The sequence below is a fragment of the Muntiacus reevesi genome, chromosome 2 (assembly GCF_963930625.1).
Source record: "Muntiacus reevesi chromosome 2, mMunRee1.1, whole genome shotgun sequence".
NCBI classification, from domain to species: domain Eukaryota; kingdom Metazoa; phylum Chordata; class Mammalia; order Artiodactyla; family Cervidae; genus Muntiacus; species Muntiacus reevesi.
In genome coordinates this window covers 213,407,705-213,433,025 of record NC_089250.1, presented here as the reverse complement: position 1 = coordinate 213,433,025, position 25,321 = coordinate 213,407,705, and the positions used below count along the sequence as shown (strand labels likewise).

The 25,321-nt window shown below is 49.7% G+C and overlaps 1 protein-coding gene across 2 annotated transcripts in view; it reads left to right on the top strand.

The window, feature by feature from the left end:
• COL26A1 (collagen type XXVI alpha 1 chain) overlaps positions 1 to 25,321 on the top strand; it is a 164,799-nt gene that overhangs the window by 20,820 nt on the left and 118,658 nt on the right. For both annotated transcript variants that reach the window (XM_065920401.1, XM_065920400.1), the window contains exon 2: positions 20,176 to 20,298. In XM_065920401.1, the coding sequence (XP_065776473.1) occupies positions 20,176 to 20,298 (123 nt within the window). The remainder of the gene's footprint in view (positions 1 to 20,175; positions 20,299 to 25,321) is intronic.

Below are 25,321 nucleotides of genomic sequence, written 5' to 3'. Positions count from 1 at the left end.
ACTATCACACTGTTTTCCATAGTGGCTGCACCATTTTACATTCCCAACAGCAGTGTGAAAGGGTTCCAACTTCTCCACACCCTTGCCAACACTTGTTATTTTGTAGTTTTTTTGTGTGTGATAATAGTTATCCTAATGGGTGTGAAATGGTATCTCATTGTGGTTTTAGTTTTTATTTGTCCAATGATTAGGGATAGTTAGCATCTCTTCATGTGCTTATTGTCCACTTGTTTGTCAACTACAGAGACATGTCTAAGTCCTTTGCCGAAATTTTTTGCCTCTCTTTTTTAAAAAAGATATTTATTTTTGTATTTGACTGTGCCGGGTCTTAGTTGCAGCATGCAAACTCTGACTGGTGGCATATGTGGGGTCTAGTTCCCTGACCAGGGACCCAGTTTGGGCCCCCTGCCTTGGGAGCGTGGAGTTTTAGCCATTGGACCATCAGGGCAGTCCCTTTGGCCCAATTTTGAATCACAATTCTCATGGTTGTTTTTGTCCCCTTAGCTTTTCTGAGTTTTTACCGATTCATCTCCAAACTCTCCCCCACTTTGGGCAGATTTCCTCCTGACCCTGTACGAGCTGCTCCACAGCTCTCACCTTCTGGGAGCAGCCGCCCCTGGAGCCTCTGACTCGCTGTGACCTGTTGTCCCTTTGCAAGCCTGTGCTCCCTGTCCGTTTCTCAGTTCAGTTCAGTTCAGTCGCTCAATCGTGTCTGACTCTTCGCGACCCCATGGACTGCGGCACACTAGGCTTCCCTGTCCATCACCAGCTCCCGGAGCCTACTCAAACTCGTGTCCATCAGGTTGGTGATGCCATCCCACCATCTAATCTTCTGTCATCGCCTTCTCCTCCTGACCTCAATCTTTTCCAGCATCAGGGTCTTTTCTAAGGAGTTCTTTGCATCAGGTGGCCAAAGTATTGGAGTTTCAGCTTCAGCATCAGTCCTTCCAATGACTATTCAGGACTGATTTCCTTTAGGATTGACTGGTCTGATCTTCTTGCAATCCAAGGGACTCTCAAGAGTCTCCTCCAACACCACAGTTCAAAAGCATCAATTCTTTGGTGCTCAGTTTTCTTTATAGTCCAACTTTCACATCCATGCATGACTACTGAAAAAACCATAGCTTTGACTAGATGGACCTTTGTCGGCAAAGTAATGTCTCTGCTTTTTAATATGCTGTCTAGGTTGGTCATGGCTTTCCTTCCAAGGAGCAAGCATCTTTTCATTTCATGACTGCAGTCAACATCTGCAATGATTAGTTTCTCACCTCTTGTATAAATCCCTTTCCTTTCTCTCCAACTTAGCCATACACTCAATAATATAATACATAGCTTTGATATTTTAACCAGTCTGATCAGTTGTCCTGAACTGGAAAGGATTTTGTGAGCAAGAGAAGGGCCTCGGGTGAGGAAGGGAAAGAGGACCATTCAGGGAAGATGAGAACCAGAGCCTTTCTCCAGAGTCCCCAGAGCAGGGAGAAGACTGTGAATTCACACTCAGATGCTCTAAGTGGGCCCGTGAGTGCCAGGAACTGTGCGGTCGACTGAGGCAAAGTCAGCCTTGCCTGACTACAAGTCTACGGGTCAGACACCCACTGGGAGCAAAGACCCAAACTTCAGCCCAGTCACGGGTGCAGATAACTGGGGACAAGAGCAAGGGACAAAAGTGAACCCACGAGCGAGCGCCTGATCCACCCTCTTCCGGAAAACTGAGGCATTGGCCTCCCCCCTTCTCCAGGGCTGGTCTGGAATTCCGAGGGGTCCTGGAGCAGAGGCCTCTTCTGTGCTTCGTTCCCATCAGACCCGTTTTCCAGAAGCCACTTTAAAGGAGCCACAGAGGCCACCAGCTTTAGGGGTCTAGCTTCTTCCTTTGAAGTGGGAGTGGGCGGAGAAGGAGGAGTTTTCCAGAAAATTCCTTGTGGCAGCCTCAATATAAATATCTGGTGAGGTCTCAGGAACTGGGAACTGCTTCTCTAGGGCTGAGAAGCTGCAGGGGGCTGTTCTGGGGTGGAGGGGGGCTGATGGGGGTGGGGGAAGGGTCTGGCCAGCTGGGGGCCCCCCAAAACCACCCCCAGAGCTCCTCACCCTTCTCTCTCCTGCCTGTGGCTCCAGGGTTCCCTCCCAGAGCATCCCCCTACATAGGTATCCTCTTGGGCCTGTGCCCTTTGCCCCCCGCCCTGCGTCTCCAGCCTGACCCGCTAACCAAAGCCTTCTGTGTAGAGGTCAGCGCTGCCTGGCGGTGGTAACAGAAGCCACATGGGGGATGGGGCAGCGGAAGGAAAGGGGGAGGGGGAGGAGGGGAGGGCCCCAGCCCTGGGAGCCGGAGCAGATGGAGCAGATGGCGAAGAAAAGAAGCTTGTTTGCTTCGCCGGGGGCGTCCGGTTCCAGCACAAGATGGGAGCTTCTCCGGTCTTGGGTGTTTGCTTACACACAAGCCCACGTGGGAATGTGTGTGTGGGTCACTCCCTTTTTGCTGGAAGTACTGGGGTCTGCTGGGGATCCTGGTTGTTGCTTACCTTCCTGAAGGGCTGACTGGGTCTGAACCGTGAGCTCATCCCAGCAGGGGCCATGACACACCCCGCCCAAGGCCCTGGGTGTCCTGGGTGTGTGTCCACCCATCTGGCTGAGTGACAGCTGGGCCCAGGAAATTGGAGAAGGACAGGAGAGTCTGCGTCCTCCTCTCTATCCTCCTTGGTGGTGCTCCTCAAATCTCCTCTGACGCTCTCTGGGGCAGGGAGCCATCTCTGCATTTGGACCCAATTCTAGAGGCCTGAGAGCTTAGACACGGTCTCACTTGCCCACTGCAGTTCCTGGAACATCTTCGACAACCAGTTACAATGGCAAAGCCTTCATTGATGCTTATTCTGGGCCAGCTGATCTACCTGTGTATCTACTCATTTATTCCCCACAGTGACCTACAGGTTGCGCTGTGCTCAATCGCTTCAGCTGTGTCCTACTCTGCGACCCTGTGAACTATAGCCCACCAGGCTCCTCTGTCCATGGGGATTCTCCAGACGAGAATACTGGAGTGGGTTGCCATGCCCTCCTCCAGGGGATCTTCCCGACTCAGGAATCAAGCCTGTATCTTCTTACGTCTCCTGCATTGACAGGTGGCTTCTTTACCACTAGCGCTGCCTGGAAAGACCCACAGGTTAGGTGCTGGTATTATCTCCATTTTTTAGGTAGGGAAACTGAGGCATTGGAAGAAGTGATGGATGTATTTGTGGCAGAGATTGTAGTGATCATTTCCCCAATGTATACTTGTCTCTGAATTCATCCAGTTGTATCCATTAGGTAATGTACAGCTTTTCGTATGTCCATCATACTTCAATAAAATGGTTTAGAGAAAAGAAAAGCAGTGGGTCTACAGGTCTCGCCGTCATTTGATCCCCAGTGTCCTGTTGTGAAGTCTCTTGGAGAGGAGAAACCCTTATTCTGAGGAATTCTAACCAAAAGCTCAGCCATCCCACCACAGACCTGATGAAAAGAAACCTTTCTAGCAGGGAAACTGCAAGTCATTAGTTTTCAGCTTTGTCTCATGTGACCGACCTTTGGGTGGCCTGCTTCCTAGCATGCTGCAGCTTGTGATGGCTTTAATTTTCTGTCGCGATCTCATGGTAAAGCCCGCCTGTAGGAGTGCACTAGCCGGGCCAGCCCCCGCGGCCGTGCTCCCAGGACAGACGAGGTGCAGACGGAAGGGCCCTCCTGCGGGGCTCCGTGGGAACCGCCTGTCTGCAGGGGTTCCTGAGAGGAAAGGCCTTTCATCAGCGGGACAGTGGGGGAATGGCTCTGCAGAAACAAACCAAGAACTTGAAAGAGTCTGTCTCCGCCGGGTTCCAGGGGAGAGGGGCAGTTCTTCTCCGGTGATCCTGTCTCTTTTTTCTGTGGCTGACCCCGCGGTGCCTGGAGGACTTGGGCAGAGCAGCGGCGTGAGAGGGGAAAGGTGAGGGGAAGGTGGGCTGCCCGATGAGGGGGACATCTGCCTTCAATCACAGTGGAGAACAAAGCGGGGCTGAGGGATTGCCTTCCACCCGGCTTCTCTGGAGGCTGCCGTCTTGGGGTGGGGTCTCAGCCCTGGGGTCGCGCATGCAGGGGCTGCTGGAGAAAACCTTCTGGAACTTAGCTGTGTTCACATCCTGCCCTGGCTTACAGACTGTTTCGAGGGCTCCCCTGTACTCAGGCCAAGGCTGGAACCACATGACCCCTCCAGCCCCACGCAGCCGTTTCTCTGGCAGTTTTAGAACCTCCAGGCTTCTGCAAATGCCCATCCTCCTCACGAACATTCCTTGGGCCTGACTGATGCTGATGCTGGATGCTAAGGATCATTTCCTGCCCCGGTGTTGGGGTGAGCGGCACTGGAGGAAGCAGAATTGTGTCCTGGGAGGGACCAGGAGGCGGGGACCAATGGCAGCAGGAGCCAGCAGGGGAGGCCCAGTGGGTGCTAAGGAGACAGCATAAAGCCCTGGTGCAGGTGAGGTGGCTGAGATGACGGGGGACGTTTGCTGAGCGAAGGGCCGAGTCGTGGGGAAGGGGAGCCAGTTTGGTGTGCAGGACACTGAGTTCGCTTTTGAGCTTGGGAACAGTCCAGTGCCTGGATGGCCTGGAGACGATGACCAGGGGCCTTCCCTCTAGACACCTGGAGTGGACGAGCTCCCTCAAGGCGGGCATAGAGGGGGTGGGATGGGTTCATGGGACCTGGGGGACCCCAACGTCTAGATGAGGCTCAGAGAGGAAGGAGGAAGAGGAGGTGTTGATGGGGCTCAGAGAGTCAGGAGTGGAGACTTGGGAGGCCGGGGCGTTGGGACTCCTCTTTTGAGAACTGTGGCCCCAAAGAAGCAAAGGAGAGAGAAGGACGAGCCTGGGCGTGGGGACCGGGGTCTGATGCGAGAGCCTGGAGCCTGTGGGTCGCTGGACGAAGATCCAGTGGAGAATGGACGTGAAAGCCTGGACTATATGGAGCTTGGGAGGTGGGGGGACAGCTTGCACAGCCTCCTGATCCCAGGTGAGCTGAGAGGCAGAGAAGCCACCTCTTCCGGGTGAGTGGGAGGGGGAGGATGAGCCAGCTAAGCCCGGAGGAGGCTGGGGGGAAGCCAAGGGAGTGCATACCTGGGGCCTCAGCGTTCTCTGTGGATTGGGAGGTGGGCAACCTGCAGGTGACAGGAAAGGAGAGGAGGGGAGGGGAGGCCGGCAGAACATCCTGGGGTGGGGGGACCAGGGAAGATGAACTGCCATCAGCGGGAGGGCCCCCGCCCAGGTGGGTGTGGTTCGAGGGGATCAGAGTCCCTGTGGGGTGGTGTGGGGGATTCTGCAGACTCAGGTGTTTGCAGAACTACCTGCCCGGAAAGGGTGTAGGTCAAGGCTTTCCCGGACACCACCAGCCCCGTGGGCAGTAGAAGCCTGGCCCTGGCCGTCTGGAGGATGTGGTACCTCACTTGGCCAGTCTGGTTTCCCAGCTGTCTGACCTCTAGTCGAGGGGCAGTGTTTCTCGGGCCCTTCTGCCGAGGTGAAGGGTGATGGCCTCGATAACAATCCCCCAGCTCTGAGGCTCTCTTGTCTGTTCCATCTGCTGCTGAGGAGGAGGTGGCGGCCCAGAGAGGGATGGGGCCGAACAAGTCACACAGCCATTCCTGCAGCTGGATCCCAAGTCAGAGCCCTGGAGGCTCCTGTGAGGAAGGTCCCTGGAACCCACTGGCTTGTCTTGGATGAAAAGTGCAGGATCCCTTGGTTTTAACCCATGTTTCCCTGCTACCTGCTGGAGGGGGTGATGAGCTGCCAGTGAAGGGTGCTGAGAGCAAGAGACTGCTAAGAGATTAGGAAGCAAAGGCAGGTTTGAGGAGTGGGGATCCCAAAGAAAAGGCAGAATTCACAAACAGCGGGATTTAATTCGGAAGGCGGCATTCATTCTCCCGAATTCTGCCCTTTGCAAGGGAATTGAGGAATCCCTTAGAGGCTCCGATAGCTGCAGGTTTCTGGGGTGTCATGGGCCACCCAGCTGGGCCCGGAGTTGAGAGCCCAAACCCTGTTCCTTTGGAAATGGATGCAGGTCCAGAAGGTGTTTGGTGCACGGGAGACTCGCTTGGTCGTGATTGTGTGTGATCCTCGGGCGGGTATCAAATGCCAGATTCCACAGTCAGTCCCTTTCAGCCGTCACATTCTTCAGATTCTTATCAGCTTTTTTTTTTTTTTTTTTTCCCTCAAGTGAACACTGGGAACCACTCGCCTGGCTGATTGTAGGAGGATGGGAGAAAATTAAAAACAGGAGTCCTGGCTTTTGTCCAGGCTCTGCCACCAGCATGCCATCCATCTTGGGTCCTTCCTTTCTCTTCTCACCTGTAAAGAGCCGGGGTAGGGACAGGATGATCTTTGCAAAACTTCTTGAGGGTGCAAAGCTTTCTTAATCCTCCATCTAAGTCCATAGCAAGACGCTGTCCAGAAAAACACACCTAAACCACATTCCGACTACGTCACCAAGTGGGAGAACCTTCCAGCACATCTACAGTGGTGGGGGTTGAGGAGAGGTGGGCTTCCCATGTGTCCGCTCCCTCGCGGGGTACTGTTCCTCCCCCTGAACGTTGCAGTGGGGATTCTCAGAGATGGGCACAGTTCCAAGGGGCTGGGCCGTCAGGGGACGCTCCAGTGAGTTTGCAGCCCCCCTCTCCCCAACAGTCTCGGTGATAATAACCATGGCAGTCACTCTCACGGATGCTCCTTAACAAGTGACAAACGGCTCTCACATTCATTTATTTTTTGTGGATCCCAGGCTGCATGTTATTATTCCCATTTTATAAAGGAGGTCACAGAGGCTCGGATGCCACGAAGCCTGTTCAGCGAGGCGGAACTGTAGCCTGGACTGTAGCCTGATTCTCTTGACTCCCCAGGACCTGGGCATTTCCTGTATCCCGGAGTGCGCAGGGCCACACTTAGCTCATTGGGGGACCTTGCATGAGGCAGGGGCTCCATGGACATTGGTGGGATCAGCGAGTGATGCCCACTTGGGCCCACCAGGCAGAGTCAGCACTGTGACTGGCACTCAGCTGTGGGAATCTTGGGGCATGTGCTACACTGATGTTTATGGAAGTGAAGCATTTACATCCCAGGGACCCTAAGACCCCAAACCAAGGTTGGTCAAACCACAGACACAGCCTCTGAGACTGTTCATCATCTAGTGGAGGAAAAAAATTACAGATTCCAGGGACTTCCCTGATGGTTCAGTGGTTAAGAATTCACCTTCCGATGGGAGAGGAGTTTGGGGGAGTGGATACATGTATGGCTGAGTCCCTTCACTCTTCACCTAAAACTGTCACAATATTGTTCGTTAATCGGCTATACCTCAATACAAAATAAGAAGTTAAAAAAACAAAAGGATTTGTCTTCCAATGCAGGGGACGCGGGTTTGATCCTTGGTCGGGGAAATAAGATCTCACATACCGAAAGGCAACCAAGTCCATGTGCCACGACAAAAACAGCACAGCAAAAAAAATAAGCCCATAAATATTTTTAAAATGCAGATACCACTGGGTAAAGAGCAAAGTCTTCTTTCATCCCAGAAGAGATCAAGCTAGTTCAGGACCATGATTTGCATTATGAGGTAAATCTCTATAGTTTGAAAGTAACACCTATTACCTCCCTAGAGGTTTGCAGTCTGCAGATTACATTCATACAGATGTTATTCCTCTTGAGACTTCTGGCAGTCCTTGGAAGGTGGGCTCCCATTTGCAGATGAGAAACTGAGACTCTGAAGTTGAGACTTGCCCAAGGTCATGCAGGTGGTAAGTGGTGCAGGTCGAGCACAAACTGGGCCTCCTGGTCTCACATTCTTATGTCTTAACAGTGCTGTTTGATAGCAGGTTTCCATTAGGTTGCTTTTAGATGGTTGTAAAAACCTACTGATATGGGCTCACACAACAAGGCGATTTAATATTTTGCATATTAAGAAGTGGGTGGCTCCAAGGTTAGCTGATTCAACAGCATCACATGCTCAAGGGCCCTGTCCTTTATTCTGCCTTCCCCGGGCTATCTTTCCTCATGGCTCTAATATGGCTGCCACAGCTCCAGGCATCACATTCTCATACAACTCTGTCTAGAAATAAGTATGAGCTTCCCTTCTTGCACTCCCTGCTTTCTCCCATAGGGGATAATGTTTTCCAGAAGCCCTTTAGCCAACTTCCTCTTGTCATTGACCAGAACTGGGTGAACGTGCCTGTGCCTCAACCAATGAGATTATGATTTTGCCTACTTTTCTTGCTGATGCCCAGAGTCTAAAGAAACCCAGAGGTCTATGCCTAAGGAAGGAGGAGGAGGAGGAGATGATTACTTGGGACACACGTGTTATCTATGAGAGGTCAGCTTGGGCCTGCCTGTCTCATAGTCTGTTCTAAAGGGACACAGTTCCCCAGAGTACCTGCTGTAGTGGTCCTGGACCCCCTTGTTCTGTACCATGTAACTCCCCCTCCCCCGCAGCCACCTAGGAGTGAGCATCTGACCCAAAGCAACTAGACCTACTAGGGCGTGGTGTGGGTGAAGGAGCTGGACCAATCCGCGTCTCTCCAACCCAGGAAAGAGACTAGGGGAGAAAGAAGACTTTCTCATTAGTGCCACTCCTTCCTACTCAGCATCACCTGGGAGCCCATTACACCTGCCTGTTCCTGGGCCCGTCCCCACAGAATCTGAGTCAGGAGGTGGTTCTGAGAGATGATGCACTTGAGAAAGACGACAAAGGACCATGTCTTCTGAGAAAAACACTGCTGGGTCCATCCTGATCTTGGACACGAGAAGGTTCTACTCTCCACAGAGATCACTCACTGACCAAATGCATCCTGGTCCCCTGTGGATATCAAGGACCATTGGGAGGTCCAGAATGAATGCACAGCACCTTGTTGATGCACTGTGGGCACTCAGGAAAAGTGCTGGTCAGTTCCAGTGCTGGTCACGGGGGGGTTCTTTGTGGCCAGAGGGCGTCTCAGCATGTGGTCCCCCTAAACATGTGCAGGAACGCTGATCCCACACAACGCATTTGGCCCCATCTTCTCACAACTCGCTGACTCTGGTGCTCCCATTAAGGGGAGTAGATGCGGATCGATATAAATGCTCAAAAACCACACGGTTGGTTCGGCCAAATCATATACTCCCTTAGCTGCCCTCCTCTGAATAAGAAATTCAACTCCTAAGTAGCTGATGTTCCGTGCAGGGCTCTCTCCAGCCTCCCTTCTGGTGGGGGAGGCCTCAAGAATTCCCTGCTGTGGAAGGTGCTAGAGGATGAGTGCAGACAATAATGAAGTGGGAGGAAGCCCAGAGGCTGCCTGCAGCACAGCTGAGATCCCCAGGGTCTGCTGGCTCTCCAGCACACCCCCCACCCACCCACGAGTCCGAATTACCCCTCGAAGTCTCTGTTTGGCACCCTGGAGTCTGTGCCAGCACACTCCTTTCTTGCAGAAACATTTGGTCAGTTGCCACGGGACTTTCCGATCAGCATCCTTTCCCTCTGAAAGCCAGTGACCTCACATGTACTTAAATTCCTCCCCAGTGTTGCCTTGAAACAGAGAGTTCCAGTAAAAACGATTGGGAGGAGATGCACGCAAATTGATCTGCTTATCCAAACACTCCTATTGGTTTCTGTGCCCTGAAAACCCATCAGGCCTTAGTGTAACACACATTCAATTATCCTTACACAAACAAAGCCCTAACTCCAGACAGTGGTTTACGTGGATGAGAGATGAGAGATGGAGAGAAATGTCAGCCAGTTTCTTGGACGATTATTTGTTGCAAGATGCTGCATAGTAGCCCATGGATGGGCCCGGTTTCGACCTAGGTGGTAAAGGCCATTTCAGGGGGCTTCCGTGGGGCCTTGGCTGATGCTTTCAAGGACTGTGCCTGTTTATCCCGAATGGGCTCAGCCTCTGGCCTCTGCCACCAGCTGGTCTTCCTGGAACCCCACTCACCAGGTTCCCATCTCGTTTAAAAATCTTCTGTGTCTTACCTCCTCTTTTCCAATAGGGTGAGTCTCCTCCAAGCTCTTTGAGGGCCAGTTGTGTATGTTCACGCTCCATCCACTGAGTGGGGGTCCTGCCTCTGCTCACCCATCACCTCCTAGGACAGGACACCCACTACAACTATATGGGCAGCTCATTGCACCGTGGCTCACCCTTCTGGGAGCAGACACCTTTCCAGCCTGAGTGGAAGTGTACCTTCTGATGGTCTCCATATTCTGACCCTGCTCTGGGTCCTTGGTGGCCCTGCGAGCAAGGGTCATCTGGTTCCCCTGTACTTATCTCTGGGTGCAGAGCTGGGCTCCCAAGCTACCCCACTGTGGCCTTCAGCTTGTTTCTGCTCAATATATCTGAAGTCCTAGTTGCTCAGTCGTGTCTGACTCTTTGCAACCCCATGGACTATAACCCGCCAGGCTCCTCTGTCCAAAGGATTCTTCAGGCAAGAATACTGGAGTGGGTTGCCATGCCCTTCTCCAGGAGATCTTTGCGACCCAGAGATTGAACCTGGGTCTCCTTCATTGCAGGAGGATTCTTTACCAACTGAACCTCCAGGGAAGCCCATTTGTCTGAATATGTCTGAATGATCCATTGCCAACAGGTCTCACCTACTGGAGAGGGCAGGTGGGAGCCTGGGGGGCATGGGGCCTTCCCCTCTCCCTCCCCAGATCGTGGGCCTCTGACCTGTCCTCTTCCCGTGGATGCTCACTGGTCCTCAGCCCCACCTCGCTCCCAGCCCTGTCGTCTCCTACTCGCAGGACAGCGGCCAGCAGCCCTCTCCTCCCAGCGCACCGCTTCTTAATTTGCTCCTCTCCATGGGGGTCCAAGAGGGAGGATGTGTCTTGGGGCGGTTCTTAAGATTGATGCCCGTGGAAGCTGGGGCGGGGGGTGGGGTGGGGCTGAAGCAGGAGTCAGAGGCAGAAGTTGAGCTGTGATGTGGACCCTGTACCTCCAATGGCCCTCCCACTTGTCCTGCAGTCCATATGGCTGGGGCTTTCATCTCGTGCAGGGACCAGACACTGGATGGGGCCCCAGGAAGACCTGGGACCTGGGGGAGGTGGTTCTGGGCAGCCGAGACTGAATGACCCCTGGCAGTGTTCCTAGCACCTGGGGCTAAAGGCCCTGCATTGAGGGGCTCTGGGTGGTGCAGCCCAGGGTCCGCCGTATTTGGGCCGGTGCAGAGGCAAGCAGGGATGTTCTCAACATTATTCTGCTGTTCAGACGGCCTGAGATCGCCTTTGCCTGCTGTGGACCGCACACTCTGCTGACTCACAGTGAACTTATTGTTGGCGAGAACCACTGCACCCCATCTGGGGCTCGTCCGCTGGGTTTTGGGGCTGCAGTGCTGGACTCCACGTTTGCCTGGTCGTGTTTCCTCTTGTTAGATTTGGCTCCTCGCTATGGGCTGGGGAGATCTAGCTTGGATCCCGACTCCCTCCCAGGACCTAGGCCTCTGCAAATGCCAGCTCCCGGGCTTCCATAGTTTCTGTCAGCAGCACGACCCCCACCCCCCAACCCCCCCCGCCCACCCCGCTGCCTCCGTCTGTCACGGTCTGCGGCCCTGTCCCTTCCTGGCAGCATGGCCCCAGGTGGACAGACCCCTGTATGCAGAGACCCAGGCTCTCAGGGCGAGCTTCAGGTCAAGCCAGCAGGGTGGCCAGGTGGCTAAGGGCTGGGCTTGAATCTGGGTTGTCCGTTGACTTGTTGGGTGGCCTTGGATATGCCTTGGCTTCCTTACCTGGAAAACTGGCGTGATAGCAGTTCTGACTGCCCAGGGTTGTGTGAGGAGGTCCCAATTAGGTAACCGCAGAGGGGAGGGAGCAGGGACAGGACCCTTTTGGAGCCCACCCTGTGAGCTCTTCTGTGGCCTGAATCACCCTCAGCAATTGTCCCAACGGTTTCACACGTGAGGCGGGGGCTGGCCCCTCTGCCTGCTGTTTGGCGTGTGAGGTGGTCCCCTGAGGGCCTGCTGGAGTATGCAGTATTCGCTAACAGTATGCGGTATTTACTAACTCTCCTTCATGGCCACATGGATACCACATGAGGTTTGGAATTAGAAGGCTGCCCTTCGAGACCCAAGATAAAAGGGATGAACTTACAGTTACAAAATAAGTGAATCTCAGGGATAGAATGTACAGTCCGGGGAATATAATTCATGATATCGTGAAAACTTTGTATAGTGACAGATGGTCACAAGACTTACTATGGTGATCATTTTGTGAGGTGTAGAAATATTGAACCACTCTGTTGTAAGCTGGAAACACATAGTATTGTAGGTTAATTATATTTCAATTAAAAAAAAAAAAGAAGAACCTACACTGATCACTTATCACTGTGTGACCTTGAATCTCCCCTGCAGTCTGGGTTCCTTCTTGGTAGAATTCCTACCTGAGACTTGTTGAGAAGTTGAACAAAAGTAGAAGTTGAACAAGGTCATGCACGTGAATGAGTTGACCGGGACAGCCATAACCAAATACTGCACAGGGGGCAGCTGAAACAACAGAAATTACTTTCCTTATGGTTCTGGAAGCCAGAAGTCCAAGATCAAGGTCCTGGCAAAGGTACTTTCTCCTGAGGCCTCCTTCCCTCTGTTCATGAAAGCCAACAGTCGGGTCCAACTCTTTGAGACCCTGTGGACGGTAGCCCACCAGGTTCCTCTGTCCATGGGGTTCTCCAGGCAAGAACACTGGGGTGGGTTGCCGTTCCCTTCTCCACGGGTCTTCCTGACCCCGGGATCAAACCTGGGTCTCCCTCATTGCAGGCGATTCTTTACCGTCTGAGCCACCAGAGAAACACACCACCCCACCCCGCCTCTGTTCATATCACATCCAAATTTCCTCTTTTGATAAAGACACCAGTCATATTGGATTAGAACCCACTATAAGGACCTCACTTTAATGTAATTATCTCTTTAAAAGACCCTATTGCCAATAGTCAGATTTTGAGGTAACTAGGGTTAGGGCTTCAGCATACGAATTTGGGGGGATACAAGTCATCCTATGACTGTATGTGAAACTGCTCTGTCAACCAGGAAACCAGTCTTGAGGGGCTGGGCCCGACTCTGTCTGCAGGAGGTCTGTCTCTAAATGCTCAGGACCCATGGGTTGTGGTCTAGGGAGCGCCCTCTGGTGGCACCTGGAGGAGACTGCAGGGAGGCTGGCAGACCAGCAGGGGCTGGACTGTGGGCATCAGGACCCTGGGCCCAGGGTCGGGGTGCAGGTAGGACTCTACTGATGTAGGGCTGGTCAGCCATGGAGCGTGAGGGAGGGAGAAGATGGAGGGTGGGGCAGCTTCCCCCTGGGGATTCTGGGTCAGGGGACCAGAAGCTTCGTGCAGCTGGTCACCAAGATGGAGCGACAACGGGTTGGAGAGCGATGGTCTCAGTCGTGGATGGATTGCAGTGGTGTGTCTTGAGGTGTTCCATGGGCTGTGACGAGGTGTGTCCGTGCAAGTGGGGCACATATGTTGGGAGTTCAAGAGGAAGCATTGAGGTGATGCCACATGGGAGTGGAGCAGAGCGTGGGGCAGGGATATGGGGGCAAACTGTGTGGTCCTTGTGGGAAGGAGGGCACTGTCAATGCCCCCAGGCTTGGGTCAGGCTCAGGAGTCGGTGGGGAGGTGAGATCAGGTCCCAAAGCAAAGCTCAGACAGGATTGGGGCTCAGGGGTCAGTGGGGGAGGGGGTCCCGGGGCTAAGGCGGGGAGGATTGCTGCAGTGGCATCTCCCGGGTAAAACAGCATCAGAGACGGGTTGGTTAGTCCTGTTCAGAGGAAGGCATGGGCTGGGGGTGTTCTGAAGACCTCTCCGTTTCATCATGACGTGGTTTCCTAAAGCCATTTAGCACTGGTTTTTCCCAAAGGACTCAACGAAAGATTTCATGATTCACCAAGTCAGAGAGCCAGACACTTAGTGTGGCGAAAGCTGCTTGGGAGCAGCCCCTCTGGGGGCCAGGTCGAGCAGGGCCACATCAGTTGCTCTTCTCCATCAGGGGTAGATTGGGCTTCCCTGGTGGCTCAGATGGTAAAGAATTCACCTGCAATGTGGGAGACCTGGGTTCGATCCCAGGGTCAGGAAGATCCCTTGGAGGAGGGCATGGCAACCCACTCCAGTATTCTTGCCTGGAGAATCCCCATGAACAGAGGAGCCTGGTGGGCTACAGTCCATGGGGTCATAAAGAGCCGGACACGACTGAGAGACTAACACACATCAGAGGTGGGGTGTGTGTGTGTGTGTGTGTATGCGCGCGTGCGTGTGCTAATTCGCTTCAGTTGTGTCCTACTCTGTGCGACACCCTATAGACTGTAGCCCTGGGCCTCTCCTCCTAAGGAAACAAGCCTGGAGGAGAGCAGATTTGTCCCCAAATCTGGGAGTCAGTTTCCCATCCTGGACCCTTCATGAAAGCTCAATTGGAGGACGGGTGGCAATGGTGAACGGATATTGCTGAGATGATGTCCCCCAATAATGCCAGTCATCCCCCCTCCCCCGATCCTGATGGAGGCTGCTGAGGCCACCCTTACTTCCTAGGCAGTTTGAAGACCAGCCCTGCCACTCCCAAATTCTGTGCCCCTGGGCCAGTCCTTCCAGTGCAGTCACGAGCTGTACTTCCACTGTCAAGCCGGTCTCTGGGTGGAGTCATTCTGTAGCCCATATAGCCTTGTTCACCCACCATCGTGCACTCATCATGGTCAGGGGTGGGGGTGAGGATGGGCGGTGGTGTGATGCCACCCACCGAACAGAAGACATAGGTGTGGTACTCAGGACCTGGGTATCCTAAGGGGGACCCCATGTGAGGGCAGAGTGTCTTCTCCCAAAATTCCCCGGAACCTCGGGAGCCTGGGGATGAAGAGGGTTTAGAATTCCATCTGAAAAGACCTGGAGCCCTCCTTCCTTGTCTCTGCCTGCCTTCTTGGTTGTTTTTGGCTAGGTTTTGATTTTGGGAGGCCATTTACAGCCCATTAAAAGATCAAGTGTCTGGAGATGATGAATCGAGGCATTTGAAAATGTTTTCCAATTCATAGCTCATTTCCCTATAGAAAGCGTTGACCCAGAAGTGGCTGGACTTTGTTCCAGATCGCCAGGGGCAACTCTCGGGGTGGAGCATGGTCCTTGGAATGGGCAGCAGTTGGTCCCTCGAGATTCTTGCTGATGCTCCCTGGTAGAGATAGAGGAAGGGTCCAGGCCCGGCTTCCCTGCGTAACTGGCAGACAGTGGTTTGTACTGTGTAGGTACAACCCTGGGCAGGAGAGCTGGATTCCCTTCCCAACTCGGACTCTGATTTGAGTCATGGGCAGTGAAAATTCACCTCCCACTACTTTTTTTCCCATCTGTAAAAGTAGGAAGGACAGTTCTTACACTTTTATGAACATTGTGGGGTTCAAGTGGCCAGCTAATCAGTCATGACACCTTGGGGTAGGTAGTGCCATGTCGTTCACACACCAGTAGCCTGGACCTGCTCATTAATCCTCACAATAACCTTGAGAGGTAGACTTCTTTATTTCACTGAGGCTCAGTTCAAGTTACGAAGCAAACTGGTGGCAGAACCAGGTTAATTGGTGCCTTTGGGGAAGGGGGTCGACTTCTGACTGCTTTTTCATGTTCTTTCATGGTATTTTTGACAGTGCCAATATATTTTCCTAGAAAACTGTCCAGTTGTTGAGATTTTGAAAAATTTTGATGTTACGATCAGACACAATATTTATTTACAATGTCTAATCTCTGTATGAAAATTTTTTCTTGTCCTCAGTATCTACTTATGTATTTTGTTTGTCTCTCAACAATAATTATCCAAATTTTGTCTATTTGATTTTTTAAAAGCCTGTGTTTGATTTTGTTGATTCACTTTCATTCATTTCTTTGTTCATCTTGCTTAGCACTCAGTGGGCCCTTTCGAATTAAGAACTTACGTCTTACAAATATCATAGGGTATCACTCATATGTAGGATCTAAGAGCATTACATGAATGAACTTCTTAACAAAACAGTAATAGACTCATAGACATAGAAAACAAACTTGTGATTACCAAAGCGGAAAGATAGGAGGGGGATAAATTAGGAATCTGGAATTAACAGATACACACTACTATACATAAATGAACTAAACAGTAAAGACCTACTCTATAGCACAGGGAACTGTATTCAGTATCTTGTAATGATCTATAATGGAAAAGATTCTGAAAAAGAATATATATATATGTATGTGTATATATATATGTGTGTGTGTATATATATATATATATAATACTGAATCCCTTTGCTGTGCCCTGAAACATTATAAATCAACTGTACTTCAATAAAAATATTTAAAAATGAAAAAATTATTCACACACAGACTCAAGAATTCATGTCTTTTTCCAGCTCTGGGACGTATTCTTTATTATCGCTTCAAGTCTATACATTCCTTTGCTCTCTCTGGTCTCCCCTCATAGATGTGTGTTGGAACTTGGTCTGTCCTCTGGGTACCTCACCTTTGCTCACACATTTTCCATCTCTGTGACCCTTTGCAGTGCATTCTTGGAGAGGTCATGGCTCACGTTATCCATTCATCAGCTCATTCATTAATTTATCTGCTCTGTATTTTCAGCCCACCTGTTGAGCCTTTTTTTCTTTTCCCAGTCATATTTCATTTCCAAGGTATCTAACTTTTTCATTTCATAGTATTTCTTATGTGTGAAAAATTATGTCTCTTTGAGGACATGAATTACACTGGAGACAACCATCTCCATAAGGCAGCATCTCCAATTGCTTCATTCATTGTTTTTTTCTTGAAGCTTGATTTATTCTCTGTTGAGTCAGTGCCTTTCAGGGTATTGGCCTTTTTTTCTTAAATAGTTTGAAATTCTTGGCATTTGGGGTTTTCTATTAGCTGTTTCTGTTTCCCTGTTCATTGCTGCTTTGCCTCTTGGTGGGTTGGTGGAATAGGTAGAGGATAAAGAATGTTCAAGAATTCAGCAGTCTGACCTTGAGAGAGTCCCAGTTTTTCCTGGAGGTCATCAGCCTCTGAGGCACCATTCTGAACACAGCCGCCATGAAACAGGAGAGTTCAATGCCTGATTCTTTTTTTTTTTTTAATTAATTTTTTATTGAAGTATTGCTTTACAATGGTGTGTTAGGTTCTACTGAACAGCAAGGTGAATCAGTCATATTTATACCTGCATCCCCTCCTTTTTGGACTTCCTTCCCATTCAGGTCACAACAGTGCGTTAGAATTCCCCGCTCTGTACAGTATGTTCTCATTAGTTATCTATTTTATACACAGTAGCAACAGTGTATATGCGTCAATTCCAGTCTCCCAATTCCACCCCCACCCCCACCCCTCCGCTTTCCCCCTGGGTATCGGTGTATTTGTTCTCCATGTCTGTGTCTCTTTTTCTGCTTTGCAAATAAAATCATCTATATGCCATTTTTCTAGATCCCACATACATGCGTTAATATACGTACTTGTTTTTCTCTTTCTAACTTACTTCATCTGTATGACACCAATGCCTGATTCTTGACACCAGCAAGGTTAGGAATCCTGGTCCTACCTGTCTGGCTCCTTCTACTGTGGTCCTCTGACAGTCACCTCTGCACCCCTCCCCTCTCCCATTAGCCACATTTGCTGCTCCTACAGTGCGCCCACCTTGAACCCATTCTTCCCTGTGTGTTTTGGACTGTGCTTCCTCCTTCCATTAAGTCCCTGGTGCTTTTAGCTCCTCAAATTCCTCAAAGTACCTGTCCCACTGCTTTTTGTTTTCCAAGGCTCCTAGGGACTTTTTTATTTGTATTATCTGCTTTATTGAATTCTGATTGACAAACTTAAAAAGTATTTAGATTGTACAACTTGATTTTTTTCGGTTTACAATGTGATGATTTAATTGCATATGCATTGTGAAATGATTACCATGGATTATTAACACACCTATCATTTCACATAGCTCCTTTCTTTATGTGTATAAGAACATAAGTATGAACACTGAAGATCTATTCTCTTAGCAAACTTCAAGTGTACAGCATGGTATTATGAACCATAATCACCCTGTACAGATCTGAACTGTACATTAGATCCCCAGAACTTATTCATCTTATAAATGGAATTTTGTATCCTTTGACCAGCATCTCCCCATCTCTCCCATCCCCCTTTCCCCTGACAACCACTGTCCTACTCTCTGGTTCTATGAGTTTGACATTTTCAAATTCTTCTTATAAATGAGATCATACAGATTTGTCTTTCTCTGTCTGACTTACACCCTTAGCATAATGTCCTCTAGATTCGTCCATGTTGTCACAAATGGTAAGGTTTCCTTTCTTTTTTCTGGTTGAATAACTACATTCCCTTGTATATGTACACGATATTTTCTTTATCCATTTATCTGTTGATGGACACATGTTGTTTCCATTTTGGTTATTGTGAATAATGCTGCAATGAACAAGGAGGTACAGATATTTCTTTGGGATACTGATTTTGTTTCTTTTGGATAGAAGCAATTGAGCTGAACTGAACTGGATAGATAAACCAGAAGTGAGATTCCTGGATCATATAATAATTCTATTTTTAATTTTTTTGAGGAACCTACCATAATGGGTGCACCGATTTACCTTCCTACCAACATTGTACCATGATTCCCTTTTTCCCCCACCTTCAACAACCCTTGTTTTCTCATGTCTTTTTGATAACAGCCATCCTAACAGGTGTGAGGTGATATCTTATTTTGATTTGCATTTCCCTGATGAAGCTTCCCTGGTAGCTCAGCTGGTAAAGAACCTGCTGCAATGCAGGAGACCCAGTTCGATTCCTGGGTTGGGAAGATACCCTGGCGAAGGGATAGGCTACCCACTCCAGTATTCTTTGACTTGCCTGGTGGCTCAGCTGGTAAAGAATCCGCCTGCAGTGCAGGAGACCTGGGTTAGGATGATCCCCTGGAGAAGGGAACTGCTACCCACTCCAGTATTCTTCCCTGGAGAATCCCATGGACTGTATAGTCCATGGGGTCATGTCACAAAGAGTCGGACATGAATGAGCGACTTTCACAAACTGATGTTGAGAGTACCTTTTCATGTGTCTGTTGGCCATCTGTATGTATTCTACATGTGTTCTTTGGGAAAATGTCTATTCAGATTCTTTCGCCATTTTTTATAGATTATTATTAATTTTTGCTATTGAGTTTTATGAGTTCCTTATATATTTTGATATCAATCCTTATCAGATAAATAGTTTGCAAAAATCCCAAAGCTCCCACAAAGGCATTTTTGTCTGAGCACAACTGCCAAATTATTGTTACTGGGGGGTACTGAGTAAGGGACCTCCTCTGCCACCATCTTGATGATTCATGGGGGACTTACTTTTAGAATTTCAATTTCTGGGATCTGGAGATGGGAGGGGGGAGGTGTCTGCCTTCTTGATCCAATCACCATATTGTTTGCACATGGTTTGCACATTTTCTGCACCCCGAGCTCCCTGGGTCCCAGCTCAGGCCTCCTCAGCTCTTACACACTGCACCAGAGGGGCTTTTCTAAAATCAGAGCCATCTGATCATTGCCCACAGCTCAGAGTCTTTCAGTGGCTCCCACCAACGTCAGGATGAGACCCACTTCTAGCCTGGCAGGTTCCAGGCCTCTTCCTGTCTCCTGGCTCCTCCCCTTCCTCCAGTCTTCTGGCGGCAGGCAGGTCTCTGAACCCACGACGGTCCGTCTCAGCTCCTTGCCTTTGCTCACTCTGCTGTATCTTCTGCGGATTGTCCCCACTCTTTGCCCCTACACTTAGGGTTGGCTGACTTGGATCTTTCAGTTCTCAGCCGGAGCCCTTTCTTAGGACCTGGGTTGGGGGCCCTGCTGGGTTCCCACAGTTTCACAGCCCCATGCTCATCCTGTGATTTTCCCTATGACCCCGCGTTCCATTGTGTTCTAATCATCTCCCCGACAGTCTTCCCTTCCAGAGGGGGATTTCCTGGCAGGAGTACAGCCCCATCCTGATTTCACACGGAGTTGTTGGAAGACTGGAATGATGCGGGGGGCGGGGCGGGGGGGGTGCTTGATGGCTAAGGGGTGTGACTGCTCTCTCCCTTTGACCGGGCAGAGGGTCTCAGTGGGCCCCTTGCCCAGCAGCAGTGGCCCTGCAGGCATGTGGAGGGGCCCCTTCTGGCCTCGGACGGCCTTTCGATCCCCAGTCAGACCCTGGGGAACAGGCGGGACTGACGTGACTGTTGCTCTCCCCACAGGCACTGGTGCCATCACACGGTGACTCGGACGGTGTCCTGCCAGGTGCAGAACGGCTCGGAGACGGTGGTCCAGCGCGTGTACCAGAGCTGCCGGTGGCCCGGCCCCTGCGCGAACCTCGTGAGGTAACGGCCGCGGGGCTGGCCAGCTCTGCCTTTCCTTTCACTTCCTCTGGGTGAACCCAGCTCCAGCAGAGCTGCTGGGGTAGGTGGGCTGACGCCTGGAAGCAGAGTCAGGCACGCATTCATGGAGCACCTTTTGTGTTTGGGGTATGGGGACAATGTGTGTGCGAAGATGAAAGGGACTTACTCCCCAGCTGAAAGATCCTCATAATCCAGTGGATATTTGATGAGCAAAAGGGCCAGGCGAGGCCATTCACACACACACACACACACAAAACCCCACAAACCCCTCTTCTCAAGAGCTGCCCACCTCTAGCCCCACTCACAACCCCACCCATCACAAGCCCCGCCCACCGCACAGCCCCGCCCCTCAGGTTCCAACACACCTCAGCCCCCGCCCCTTTCAAGCCACACCCACCCAAGCCCCGCCTCTGCCCAGCCCCACCCCACCACGGCCCTGCCCCTTTCATGGCCCTGCCCACCTCAAGCCCCGCCCCCCTCCACCGCCTTGCTTCTGTCTCCAGTGTCCTCCACTCCCAGCTCTCAGGAGCTCCTCGGCATTCAGAGAGAGAGGTCTGAATGGGTGACTAGACATCCAGGGACTCTGAGACCCAGCCTTGCCTGCCTCCTTATCCTCTGCCCCTTCAGGTCTTGCTCCAGCTCCAGGAACTGGATTCCTTACCCCCTCACCCCTACTCCTCTCCAGCCCTAGGTTTCTGTTTCAAAGACCCTTCCTCATCTACTGTCTGGGACCAGCCACCTCAAACTGCAAATCCCTCTCCCTTCTGTGTTAAGAGAACACTTTGTGCCCTCCACTAAGAGGACATTTGCGTGGGGGGTCTGTTTTAGGCAAGGTTCTTCAAAGAAGCAGAACCAGTAATGTGTGGTAGTAGATTATATGGGAGATTTTTGAGGAATTGGCTCATGTGGTGGAGTGGGTTGGCACCTCCAAAAGCTGCAGGGTAGGCTCCAGAGACCCAGGGAAGAATTGCTGTTGCAGCTGGGGTCAGAAGGCAATCCACTGACAGAATTTCCTCTTCCTCAGGGGAGGTCAGTCTTTTTCTGAAGGCCTTCACCTGACTGAATGAGGCCCACCATATTATGGAGGGTAATCTGCTTTACTCAAAGTTTACTCCCTCCATGTTAATCTCATCTTAAGAAATACTTTCATGGCAACATCCATTCACATTTGACCAAAGAGCTAGGTACTGTGGCTCTACCAAGTTGACACATAAAATTAACCATCACGGGGTCATCATGAGTTGGATAAGTTTTCATCACCAAAGATGGAGAGTGAGCCCCTGAGTTGGGCCCTGTGCCCACACAGTGCTGCCCACTATAGGACTCAGCATGGAGCTGAACCCAGAATCAGCCTGCAGCATGAATTGGTGGGACCCACAGGAGTATGCTCCTAGGCCAGAATTATTATTGTTTGTTTTTATTATGAAGATAGTGATATATCCTTACTGCTAAAAAGAAGTTCAAGCATTTGGTAATAACTGAGTAAAGCAAAAAAATGAACATTCTCTCTTCTTCCAGTGTCACCTCCATAACCCTATTGTTAAAATGTCATTCCAGATTTTTTCTCCACATATATGTATATCTGTGAATATATTTTCTTCTTCTTTTTTAATTTATGTTTTACTGAAGTATAGTTGAATTACAATGTGTTCATTACTGCTGTGTGGCAAAGTGACTCAGTTATGCATATACATATATATATATTCTTTTTCATATTCTTTTACATTTTGGTTTATCACAGGATATTGAATATAGTTCCCTATGCTAAACAGTAGAACCTTGTTGTTTATCCTTTCTGTATATACCAGTTTGCAGCCAACCAGTCCATCCTAAAGGAGATCAGTCCCGGGTGTTCATTGGAAGAACTGATGCTGAAGCTGAAACTCCAATACTTTGGCCACTCTTGCGAACAGTTGACTCGTTGGAAAAGACCCTGATGCTGGGAGGGATTGGGGGCAGGAGGAGAAGGGGATGACAGAGGATGAGATGGCTGGATGGCATCACCGACTCGATGGGCATGAGTTTGAGTAAATTCTGGGAGTTTGTGATGGACAGGGAGGCCTGTCGTGCTGCGATTCATGGGGTCACAAAGAGTCGGACACGACTGAGTGACTGAACTGAACTGAATCCCAAACTCCCAAGGCTCCCCACCCTTGGCTGCTACTATTCTCTTTGTCCCTGATTGTAAACATATTTTCTTAAACAAATATGAAGTGATGTTATTTTGTTCTATAACTTGGTTTTCCCCCAGGAAAATATTTTGTGATATATTCCCATAGAGACACCTCCTTTTTAATAGCTATGTAGTATTCCACTGTAGAAAAGCATCATCATTTATTTACCATTCCCTCAATTGATGGATATTTAGGTGGTTTCCTAATTTAGCCATTCCAGACCATGTTTCAATCACATTATCATACATATATTTTAATAATTTTACAAGTGCTTTTTTCAAACTTTGTTTAAAGTTTAATTTTATATTTATATAAGTGTTGCAAAAACTAGTAAATGGAGTTTCTGTGTAGCTTTTCCTTTCACCAACTTCCCTGTCTTGGTCCATTTTTGGGGCTGTTGTATCAAACCGCCATAGACTGGGGGGTTTAAATGACAAACATTTATTTCTCACAGTTCTGGAGGCTGAGAAGTCTAAGATCAATGTGTTGCCAGATTCTTTATCTGGAGAGAGCTCTCTTCCTTGTTCATAGACAGTCCTCTTCTCAATGTATCTTCCCTGGGGTCTTTAAAAGGGTGCTAATCCCATTCATGAGGGCTCCACCTTTATGACCTAATCACTTCCCAGAAGGCCCCACCTTTAAATACCATCACACTGGGGATTAGGTTTCAACATAAGAATTTAGAGGTGGAGTTGGGGGAAACACAGACATTGAATCTATAGCATTTTCCTAAGGTTAATATCTTTTACAACCATAGTCAATTATCCAAGCCAGGAAATTAGCAATGATATAATACTCTAAACTAAGACATTGTTTAAATTTTACCAACCATCCTACTCATCTCATTTTTCTGGTTTTATTTTCCCCATTTTACGTTTAAGTTGTCATATCTCCTTAGTCTCCCCCAGCCTGGGGCCATATCTTGGTTTTACTTTGTCTTTTATGACTTCAGCACTTGTGAAAGTACTAGCCAGTTATTTGATGGAGATTATACATTCTTGGGAAGGAGATTGTGAAAGGCATGTTGTACCTTTCTTGGGGCACATATTAAGAGGTACATAGAATCAATACTGCTGATGTTAACTTTAATCACTTGGTTAAGGTGGTGTCTTAGCCAGGTTTCTCCCCTGTTGTGTAATTATTTCTCCCTTTGTCATTAATAAGTATATTGTGGGGAGATATTTGGAGTCTAGACAAATATGCTGTTCCTCCTTCTACTTTCTCCCAGTAATTTTAGCATCCATTGATGATTCTTGCTTGCTATAATTATTATTATGGTGTTTGCCAAATAGTAATTTTTGATTTTCATCTTTTTTTTAGTAGTAGAGGTTCTTTAGTTGGGGTCTGCGTTGTATGCAGGTGTTTTGATGTACTCACTCTGCAGGGGGAATGGCTAAGTAAATGGATTCTGCTGCTGCTCCTTAGTTACTAGATCACGTCCAACTCTTTGCGACCCCATGGACTGTATCCCACCAGGCTCCTCTGTCCATAGGATTGCCCAGGCAAGAATACTGGAGTGGGTAGCCATTTCCTTCTCCAGGGGAATCTTCCCGACTCAAGGATCGAACCTGCATCTGCTGCTTGGCAAGCAGATTCTTTACCACTGAGGCACCTGGGAAGCCCAAGTAAATGGATACATCCATCAAAAATCGAAGGCAAAAGGCTACTTTTAACTGTTGTGCTAGAGGATGACCAACGGATCGATAATGAAAAAAAGATTCTAGCCCCCCTTTCCTCTTTTAAACTATTATTTGTTTATTTACTTGGCTGCACTGAGTCTTAGTTGTGGCATGTGGGATCTAGTTCCCTGACCAGGGATCAAACCCGGGCCCCCTGCATTGGGAGCACAGAGTCTTACCCATTGAACCACCAGGGAAGTTACCCCTAACTCCCTTTCCTTTTCAGCAGAGGGCACAGGGACCCCATTTTCCCTCCCTCCCTCACATCCCAGGACCCAAATCCCAAGACTTTTCTGCCTTTCTCATCATCAGGGATCATCTGAGGACCAGGTCATCATCTCCTGATCCTGGGAGCATCTTCTGAGAAGAAGGGTCTTTGGAGTCTAATCTATAAATGACCCTGACAGTGAGCGTCCTGCTCAGTGTGAGGAGTGACCACTCCAACAGGGAAGCTGCTGGTTGGGGCTGGAATTCAGGCCATGAGGAGCGAGGCTATACCTGTCTCACAGTGCCAGCCCCACTAGTCTCTATTTCTGCAAGTAGGGAGCCAAGCTCGGAAACGGCTCTTTACAAGACATGGGATTTGACTTCAGGAAACTCATATTGTCTTTGGAGTGGAGGCATAAACATGAGCAGTTGTATTTTTGTTTTTCCAAATTGGGTTTTAACTGCAGTCCCCTGTGTTGGGTACACTCCACGGTCAGCTCCCACGGTGGAAGCAAGGGCTTCCCAAGTGGCATTAGTGGTAAAGAATCCACCTGCCAGTGCAGGAGACCCAAGAGACAGAGGTTCAATCCCTGGGTCGGGAAGACCCCATGGAGTGGGTCACTCCAGTATTTCTTGCCTGGAAAATTCCACGGACAAAGAAGCCTGGTGGGCTACAGTCCATGGGGTCACAAAGAACCAGACGTGCCTGAGCACTTAGTGGGCTGTGCATCAGAAAATCTGGAAAAACGCAGAGCACTGGAGGTGGAACAAAAAAGTTCATGCATGCAGACACACACACTCCACTGTGTTGTATTTGGGTTCAGAGAATGAACTGTCAGGATTGCCTTTACTAGAAAACCTTGGAAGGAAGGGAGCAGTGGGCTGGCTTTCTTAATGTCAAAATTACAGCCTGAGATTTTTATATTTTCTAAATACAGTAAGGCA